Consider the following 11181-nt stretch of genomic DNA (forward strand, 5'->3'; position numbering starts at 1 on the left):
ATATTATGTCGTCGTGGCATGTTTCAGAAACACTCGGCGTCTGTAAATTATACCTGCTTGCTGCAGCACACGCGGTATAATAATATTCTGATAATATTACGAAATTGGTACCTAGGTACATAATAGGGATTCACGCTGCATTTTTAATCGTTTAAAGTTTATAAAGCACGAGAAATGCAAAAATAATAGCTGTACAAATCAAGTGTAGAAAAAAATTATATTTATGTATACAATGTACATTACTTGTATAGTGTAAACGCGTACCAAAGAAATAATAAGGATAATATATGAAATTTATGATAACACTAAAAAAAATGCAAAAACCGGGGAACCCACATCTACTGTTTAAGAGGTTTCGAGTGTACCTACTTGAGTTCTGACAATCGTGAGGATTTCGAGAGTAACAATAATGATTAGGTAACAGACATATTTTTTCCCCCTTTTTGAGTGACAGCGGAGGAGGATCTGTGCGAAAATTACTACCTCACCGCATGTAACCAAACTTTGAAGGCTTATAGACCATCATAGTTAGATTTTTATTTCAAACCCCACAAATTATGAACTTGATCCAAATTTCTAATAGAACCAGCTTTAAAAATTGAATATCGAAGCAAAATTTCTGCTCCAAAACGTATAAGAGATACACACGGACACAGATACACAAAAAAACACACAATTAATTTTTAATTTCAAATTTATTATATTATGTGGTGATAAAAATATAATATTCACTAGGTTTAGTTAATAAATTCAATATAATTACTACCTAAATAGTAAACATTAGATAAGTTTATTGTAACATACCTATTATATAAGTTTTGCAAGGTAAGTGAAACGCTAGTGGAAAAAACAAAACAGAGTTTTTGGATATAATTTGAAAAAATACATTCACAGAAATAAATTAAAAACCGACTTGAGTTTAGGAGTTAAATCAAAAACTTGACATTTATTTGGTTAGTTAAACATTAAAATAGTATTGAAATCGTATTTATAATTTATTATATTAGGTAAATTTGAAAACACGTAAACTTCATGAGAATAATATTACATTACTTAAAATATATTAATAATACACGAGTTCAAATAAAATTGTCAAGTAATTTTAACTACACAACATCTTAAAAACAAAAGTAAACGGCTTATATTATATAACATAAAATACCAAAAGTCAAATCACACGGTCCCGCCGTCCTACAGAGACAGTGGGGCCGAATTAGGGTTTTCCGGCTTGCTAGATATTTGAGGTTTGGAGATGGTTTTCCACTGGGACTCGGACAAGATCTGTATGGGCAAGTTCAAGTACAAAAAGTTCATTTGGATGTGATTTGCGGCCGTGGCTCTTTTCATGGTGTCTTCGCTGAGCTCAGAAATGTCATTTGCAGTCAAGGCGGCGTTGATGACTATGTCGCCTCTGTACTTGTGCATTATGTCGACGTTACTCACTCCGGCGGCTTCTCTCATGTTCTCGGTGAGCTGCGTCCGGTGGGCCTTGAGCTCTTCTACCCTCTTCCGTCTGTTTAAATCGTAGGCCAGCGCGCTGTAATGGCCTTTTTCTCCCTTGGGCACGGCGCACGTACTATCGATCTCGGCGTACATCCTCATGGCGATTTCTTGAAAATTGCCGATAGTGTGGTCTGCGGTGCTGTGCGACAGCGCACGCATCATCTCCACGAGGAGCGCACGAGCTCGGGTGATCGACTGGTCCGGGTCCTGCGAGTGGTCCATCGCGGTCAACTTGTCCGTCCCCACCTGGATCATGTTCACCAGCCACCCTTCAAACATCACGCGCTCGTCGTCTGGTATCTCGTGGTGGAACTTGGTCAGCAGATTGTGCAGCATGAGCGCCTGCAGAGAGACGTGCTTGAGCACCGAACACGCCATCGCGGACTTGAACGCGTCCATCGCATACACGACGTCCGAGCCGGTGAACGTGTTCTCCGTCATCATGGTGGAGATCAAGTCGAACGGCAACTCATTTTTTTCCAAAAACACGGAGGGCCCCGGTTCCTTGTACTGGTCAAAGTACGGCACGGTCGGCCGTTTGATCTTGACCGGCTCGTTGAGGATCGGCCACCACAGATAGTCCATCTCCATCATCTTCCGCAGGAACATCACGTCATCGTCGTGCGACCTGGTCGCTTTGTGCACGTCGTCCAGGTACTGGAGCGACCAGTCCGGATATCCGGGCGCCGGCGCGACCGGACGTCCGGGTTCCGACGTTTCCGGGTCCGTTGCTTCCGACACGAACGCCAGTGCGGACGCTAACGCGACGCAGTACGCGGCGAATGACATGACGACCGCGTATTTTGCGCGATATCGGTCAGGTCTCGATTCCGACGCGACCTGCGAGGTCGGACAAGGAGTCGTATGCGGTATGATAATATGAGTATTGCAGGTACGTGCGACGACGACGATCGGTCCTAAATTGAATCGCGTCTGGCCCGAGGCGAACAACTGCCGCCGAGCGCCATTTGTGTAAACTCGCACGCGCTGTTGTTGTTTTCCGAGCGAAAAGAAAATCGCACTCGGCGTTGTGATATTACAGCAGTCGTCGTGAAGTTGACACAATATTATCGTTGTTTTTTTACTATTACGCGAAACTCTGTAGGTACCTACGCCTTAAGGCCGCCACGTTCTTAGTCAATTTTCGTGCGTTCAAAGAAAACAAAATACTGCGATGTCACCTACACATTACTATACAAGGTGTAACAAACAGTTGAAATAACTTTTGTTCTAATCAATGTTTTTAATTTTTTTTTATATATATATATACTTTATATTTACTTGCGTTACACGTATAATATAAAAAATTTAAATTTTTACCAACATTTTTTTTGGATAAATTCAAAATAGCCAATTTGTGAATCTGATTATAAGAATAATTTGGATGGAATAAACATTTATCTAAGTCAAGTAGTTTATTTTCTAGAATTTTTTTAAATATCGGCATTTTTTTGGATTAAATTAATTTGGAACGTAATAATTTTTTTCAAAATATTATTTTTGGGAATTTGCTAACATGAATATATTTCTTAAATTATTTACTAATCATATAATTATAACAAATTTGGTCAAACGTTTATATAGCATTATTTTTTTTGTCAGGTCTTCCCGTTACACCCTGTATATTGTTTGCATAACAATATGCTGTAGGTTAGGTATATACCAGTCACAACAGTTGTAGTCTGAATATCAAAGTTGTGCGTCACGACGCCATTTCAGTTGTTTTCATTTCCGAGCGTTATTGATAAGCTCCAGGTTGATATAATTCAGACATTTCACCGGATCATAATGTATTATATTGTTTTCCAAACAAAATACGCCAAATTCTTAAGAACTGAACTTTTCAAAGTTTGCCGACTATACAAACGAAATGCCGTAGTTGAAAAAAAAGCATATAATATAATCTGTTTTTAATTAATGAAAATTTAGTATTGAGAAAAAATACAGTTCGGTACATTATGCTGTTATAATGTAATTGTTTCAGCAGGACAATCAAGAATGTTTATAAAGTAAAGTGGTTTTCATAATAATATGTCCACTTGCGTAGTCAATTTATATGTGTGACATAAGGCATACGGGAATCAGACCGTACTCCCCCACCATCTATTATGCCTCAGCTATACAATTTTTCAAAAAAAGAAAATTAAATATTTTTCTATTCTTTACCATGGTAGTTTAAGGTTAAAATTTAAAAAAAAAACTGATTATTTTCTTTGTTTGAATTTATAGTTTCTACTTAAGTGGTATTTACTATTTTTATCCATAGGTAGAGTTATGTGAAAATCAGTCGGTATATTATAGTAGGTATATAGTATATTAGTATACACCTACTTACCGAAATTCATTTTTAGATTCTGAGCGGATTTACAACAATGCATTTTACTTTTAGGGAATCTATTTCGAGACGGTTAAAAAGTTTTAAAAGCATAATATTATCAGAACCTATTTATATATCGAGATTTGTACTCAAATCGAACTTTGAAGATGCACTTTCGTAAGCTAGTTGATTTATTATTACTTTTAAATTTAAAGACACCCGACCTCGTGCCCATGTCCTGTATTTTATTTTAACTTTTGAACTTTACTACCTGTAGTTTTTTACAGATCTTATGTGATAATATGTTCTACTCGAACGGTAAAAACAATAGGCGTTATTAAAGAATCCGGTCATCAAACTTATACATTAACACCGATTTATTGTGACCTGTCATCAAACGTGAAAAATATTGTGTTAGGATACCTATTATTGTTATAATTCAATGAAAACTATTTTCATATTATTATCGCGTTGTCACATTAATTATATCAATATGTTTTGAATAGAATTCGAGCAGCAAGTAACGTATTAGAAAAATAAATCATGAATTAAACCTTCGTTTTTATAATTTGTAGATTTCTGTAATAATGCGTGGGTACATAATATAACTATAGATATGAATATTTTTAATAAATTATTATTATTATAAAGGTAGGTATTTGCGACGTAGGCATATTTTTTTAAATAAATATCTACAAACATTATTTTAATCATAAAAAAAGCAAAGTATAATGTTATTTCCAAGTTGACTAATTGTTTTTTTTTCATATCAATACTATAATATGCACTATGTACATAATATAATATAATATAATATACGGTATATACTATATATATATACACATTATACATACATTCAAACATCCCGGTGGTTGAAATTGTTTTGTGGATTTAATTATTTCTACTTTTTTTTTATTTCGCAGTATAAATGTTGTCTGCAACAGCGTGGGCAAGAAAAAAAAATACATTTTGGTCTTTCAGTTTTATGTGCAACTGAAATAATTCGTCGAGAACCGTAATAGAAAATGAGTATAAACTTCACTTGACCCTTCCTTGTAACGCTCGGCAAATCTTAGCCATAAACAGATTAAACATTTTATTGCTCCGTAGTATATATATATATAAAAAAAGGGGTCAGTGGTTTCTATAGTTGTTTTTAAAATCAACTGTACATAGTTAATGGCAAAATTGAGTTGTCCGCCGGAGTGGAAGGGTGTATGTATAATGTATATATATAAAAAAATCTTAAATATTGTTTTTCTTGAAGTGTTATTAGATCAGAACTAGACATGATCGTGACTTGTGCTCTCAAGTAGCACGAAACAACTCTTCATTGTAACACTGAATGTATATGACGTAATACCAACTAGAATATAATATTTTCTATATTATATTTATCATTTGTCTATGACTTTCACATAAAAGTACGCTTTAAATCCTAATAACTTTATTTTAGCAGATTATAAGATTAAAGCTCGATAGCTGGTAAATGCGTATTATTTTTAATCATAGAAAGTTCAGGTCGATTTTTTAATAATTTATTCCTGTATAGGTTTTGACCATTGGGTTTATAGATGAAAACAATCGTAAAAAATCTGTTTTTGTCATTCGTTTGAAAAAGCCATCTCTAAATAATCATTATAAATTGTTTATTTTTTTTATGTGTGGGGGAGAGGGAAGAATTTATAGCCTGAGCATTGATGTTATTTTATTTCTGTGTGATGTCATTTACTTCAATATTGATCGGTATCAATATGCCTTGAAAAGACGATAGAATGCTAGGCAATTACTTTTGATTTGGTATTACTCGAAACTATTTCTTTAAAAAAAACAAATTGAGTAGGTATTAATACGATTTTTTCAAAATTGTAATTGCTCATAAATATAATTAATGAGTAAAGATTTCTAAAATTAATTAATAACAGTATTTAATATGATTAATGAATGATGGAAAAACGATTAACACTGTCCGATGCTATTAAAAGGAATCTAAAAATAATATCTTATTATAATAATATTATGCTCGTATTAATGATTTCGGAAAAAACATCCAACTTTTTTAGATGATAATGATTTTTTAATATAGCATTTTTTTTTTACCGATCTAATCGTTGTGAGAATTATAGACCCGAGTATTGTATAGGATAAATGTATTTCTAACTCATTTGAACAATAACTATGATGTATTACAATATATTATTATGATTACACATTAGTAATAATAATTATCAGGTCACAAATAAATTTAATGCGTTTGCATGTTTATAAAAAAAAACTACTTTGTAGAAGGAAATAATGTCAGTCAAAATTTGTTTTATACCACTACTGGTGCATGTACGGAATTATACGTCATTTAAATGAATAACCCGGAAGCTCGCCGACGGTGTAAAATACGGTTATTGGTTATCATTGTGCACTACAAGCTATTATTACTTGCATGCCATTATGCATTTATAGGTTTACCTAACACTGTATAATTCACGGCTGATGGACATTGCCATACTTCAATATTTACGATATTGTGATCGAATAAGAAGCACGCAAGTTCCACGGTCGAAATGCCCTAATAATATTATGTTGAAAAAATAAAATATTGAAACCTGTGGGTACCATCGGACTTGTTTCGAAGAAGTCCTCATACTACATTCTTGCGTGTATACCGGGTCACGTGTCATAGTCATATCGCAGTACCGCGGTAACAATATATGTTGTGGTATACAAGTTACGATGTAACATTATTTTATTATAGATCGTATTGATTAGATTTGATGAAAAGTAAATTAAGTAGTACAATAATTATCATCAGCTGTATAAATACAACAAATTATCAATACATTATCCTAAAATTTTAATGACACACGCATACGTAAAAGAGTAACGCCGCAATCTACAATTTTATCAGAGGTCAAAGGCAGCATATCACACCATTATCTGTAAAAACCCATACGACACACACAACCCAGTCACTCACTCAATCTCGTTCAACTAAATTGTACATTTTCGTATTATATTTGTGCACTTTTAAAAGTAAAAATGAACTAATCGTAATACAGTTTTTGATTATTAAAATATTATTTCAATATGCCTCTCCTGTCTGATATTCAGTCAAATAAAATAATTGTGCAAGACAATCCTGAGTCACAAGTTCTACGAAAGGTAAGTAACAAATTTATTCATTACTCTTCGCGTACTGCTCAACCTAAATTTAAACTAAAAGAAAAACTTTTATACTCACCCCCGTATCACATTAAGTGATAATATTTAAGTGGTGAGTCAAAGATATATATAGCAAAAAAATAATATCTACACTCTCATGCAGATGCATTAATAATTCTAAAATATAACCTCATCATCTCATGTTCATTTTAAATAATATTTTTAACTCATTACAAAGACTACATAAACTGGGTTTTGGTAGACCGGATCGGATGAATAAGCCAACGAAGGTTGTCGTCGGTAGGTATCTTTCGTAGCTGCTTATCTAAGACCCTTGGCGATCGTAGTTATACGATCGAAATACTGTATCGAACAAAATCTGTCAATTCGCATTTCCGAGGTAGACGCACCAACATTATGATTGCGCGTTAAAAAATAAAATCAAATTTGAATGTCTTGTCAATCGTTAAAGTCTAATTTATTTATACATGATAATGTTATTACAACATGCTAATATACTGGTTTTGGCAATCAAAATCATTTTGTCGTATTTGATAAAAAGCCGTTCGTACATCATAATATAGGTGTATACCATATTATTATTATTAGTCTCGTCATGAACATCGTCGTCGACGCGGTCTGACTTATTATTATGACAGTCTTTCGGCCCGGAGTTTTAAAAGATTAGTTTTTAACGACCTCACAGCTAATAGTATGACGTTTTACGTATTATACTTTTCCACCGCGCACAACACTTTTGTTCCACTTGTACTCGCCGTGACAGTTATGATTTGAGTAACAAGAGATAATAATGAAATCGCAGGCCTCTCTCGATCAAGCTCGGATGCTCACCGCTCGTCCAACTTAAACTTCAAAAGTCGAGGGAGAACTTAGATACTTTTTAATACAATTTAGTGCACCGCAATGTTTTCCGGGCGTGCATCAAACATCTTCGGGTTTGACGGAAACTTTTACACTTTTGACAGCGTCGATTTCAACAACGACCGAAATTCTCACGTTTTGTTCTTCGGTTGTTTTTTTTACCAATTATACCTACGACTACCGTTCGTCATTCACTCGCTAGTGGGTCGGTCGAGTAATCTAATTTTTGATAAAATTTAAATTTCTACCGACAGCAGTCATCGCCCGCAACTCGTAAAATGTTATATCATTATTATTATTTCCACTCCGGCGTTACCCGACTAATCCGTTCATATATTATACGAATAAAATATTTATATTTACTTATGATATTATTATTAAATCATAAATATATTCCGTCCGGGAAGAGCCATAAAACGAAGGATATAATATTGTGAATGAAGAGCCATTTCAATTTTGTTACCGCTTTTCACGCTATTTCCACGTCCTATAAACGCGCCTGTTGGTTTTACGAGCTAATTTTAACGGTATGTCGAAAACGAAACACGAGAAACCAAAACCATCGCTGAGGGTTTTTTTTTTCTGTCACTCGAACAACGCAAACAAATATGGCTGCATTAAAAATATACTGACAGTAAAAACAACAATAATAAAAAATAAACATTTAAAACGAAACGGTTAACGTATAGTTGTTGAGATTTTTACGGAGCTTGTTGTTCGTCTAGTTAATTGAATTAATAATTGCATAGCGAGACTCTTGTTTTCGTAAATAATTCAACGGCCGAGAGATGATTTGAATTTAATATTTTAAAAGTGAGCAATTTTCACGTGCATATCATATACCTAGAATTTAACTTTGAAATATGAAATTTGTTTTAGTAGCTTATGCGTTATAATAATTGTGTAATATTATGTTCTGGTTTTATTTTCATTTCTTCTCGTTGTTATAACAGGTAGGTACGCCTCTTAAAAAAATCAAAATTTACGAATAGCTGTAAATATGTACACTGTAATACTGTGTCAGTCAATTTGCACATCGCGAGTGAGGAAATTATAATAATAATTATGTTATAACTTATACCCAAGTAATTTTCAGCAGAAAATAATTTACTATTGAAGCGTTATTGGTAAAATAACAATTTACTTCAATATTTTTCGGTCACCTCCTCCCCCCACACTATAGGTTAAATTACTTATTTTTTAATTAAAAACATAATATTTTGTCTAAGCGTTTTGGTAATAATTACAAACTCAATTGCTATTATTATGTATTGGCCTTGAATCGTAAATGTTAATAAATCATTTGTTAGTTGTTTACGTTTAGTTAATGCAAAATGTGTTTGGTTGCAAAACAACTTTGAGAGCCCTAGGTAGTTTGAGTCAAACTTACTTCGATCCTCATATCTTTGTATAAGCCTGAGCAGTATTCGCTGGAATGATGCACCCCCAAAAACATTTACCGACGCTAAGCTAGATTTCGGATAACTGTGCAAAATAGTTCAGAATGCACTATCATTACGCGGTAATCTCGAACCAGAGTTCTCGTGCAGTATGCGATTCCCATATTCGATTATAAACACGCTCACCGATACCCTTTCACCCCACTCGCCCACTATTATACCCACAACCAAAACACTCACACGCGAACCCACGTACCCACTCACACGCACTCACGCATACACAAATATTCGCTCACAATATATTATACAGATCACAGGGACTAAATAAAGGCCAGAGCTATTGTTTATGTCAAAGCGAATATATCTGATTTTTGGATAGAATCTCGCTGAAAGGGCACGACAGCAAAACAAACAACACATACCGGAGACCATACCACCCCGGTGGAATTCAAACATATTATGGATATATTTTTAAGAGTACACTCGAGTCGTACGTATATATGCACTGCCAGTGTACACAGCGCCTAGAGCTTATAATTTTACTGCTCTACGGTCCCCCACCAGACCGTGACTGAGTTGATATTCCGAGAGCACACCACCCTTGCACGACGTGTGCTTTTGTGTACCGTAGAAAGTTAATTAAACTTCGCAAAACAAGTAGAATAATAGGAGCAGAAAAGCTTCTTACAACAAATAATAAAACAAACCGGCGACGACGGCGGCGGCGGCGGCGGAGGTTTGCCGTATCCGAAAATACGTTTATAATCTTCGCAGTCGTTTCTCTCACGTTTCTTCTCGACATCATCTCGGGACGGTTTTCAACGCTCTGATCTATCGTATGCTCCTCCGACTTGATAATTCAATATACTGCAGCAGTCACCGACACACGCGAAATAAACGTAGATTTATTATTATTAATTAACAACCGATTGAAAACCGTCTTTGTTGTCCGTGCGTGTATATAGTAATTGAATGGCAAACGAACGTAAAATATATTAATATCCTCTATTATAATATATAGATTGCGTTGAACGAAACGTTATAAACTATATACGGAGGTATTGTAGTGAAATAATAATACAAATTGATTTAATAATTTTTTTTCACTCATCAGAGCGTATAAGCGTCCCGTACACGAGCTCGGCACCTGTATTAGCTCTACGATTGGTCTATTTTAAAATACCGCCAAATATGTTTTATATAATCAACAATATTCTTATCGTCGTAGAATTGTACATACATATAATAAATATATGAGAAGGTAGTAAACTAAAGTGTGTACGTAATATACACAAATAATAAATTATATATGATTAAAAAGGTAAATACATAGGTTTTTATTATTGCGTAAATATTATAAAAAATGATAAGTAAAATCATCATTTGTATCATTTGATTCAATTAATACAAACCACACTAAAAATTATTAAAAAATATTTAACTCAAATTAAATTATTAAAATTGAATTTAAACGAGAAATCCCAATACGTAAAACTTAAGTGATAGTGAGAAGATAAATGCAAGGAAATATGCAGGCATACATTTGTGCACAGGTATACATGGTATACACAGTCGGAGAAAAAAACTTCTGGTAGGAAACGATTAATCAGTAAGAGATACTTGGAATTATTGTTCGAGAAGCAACAGATTTGCGCGCGTAGAGTGCTACGATCACATAAAGTGGTTCTTTTTCTTTGGAAATATTTTTTACCTAAGGTGAGAAACCTAAAGTACATAGATTATTGTTTGCTATTCAGTCATAATACAAGAAACGGAAGAATTGAAATATCAAAAAACATTTTAGATTTTGAACGAAGTGATGAATGTATTGATTTTACAATGATGTGTGTTTTTTTTTTTGTTTTTTTTTTTTTTTTTTTTTGTGTCTGACGACAACTTTTGGAGCAGTAAAAATGCTTCGAT

At 34.0% G+C, this 11181-nt stretch overlaps 2 protein-coding genes across 2 annotated transcripts in view; both read right to left on the minus strand.

Moving 5' to 3' along the window:
• The window catches only part of LOC100571910 (agrin), a 197134-nt gene that overhangs the window by 16707 nt on the left and 169246 nt on the right, over positions 1-11181 (minus strand). The gene's annotated exons all lie outside the window — the stretch shown is intronic.
• Positions 914-2444, minus strand: LOC100571995. Its single transcript, XM_003246324.4, has one exon. The coding sequence runs from the start codon at positions 2290-2292 to the stop codon at positions 1192-1194; it is 1101 nt and encodes a 366-aa protein (XP_003246372.1). The 5' UTR covers positions 2293-2444; the 3' UTR covers positions 914-1191.

This window comes from Acyrthosiphon pisum, chromosome A2, assembly GCF_005508785.2.
Source record: "Acyrthosiphon pisum isolate AL4f chromosome A2, pea_aphid_22Mar2018_4r6ur, whole genome shotgun sequence".
NCBI classification, from domain to species: Eukaryota; Metazoa; Arthropoda; class Insecta; order Hemiptera; family Aphididae; genus Acyrthosiphon; species Acyrthosiphon pisum.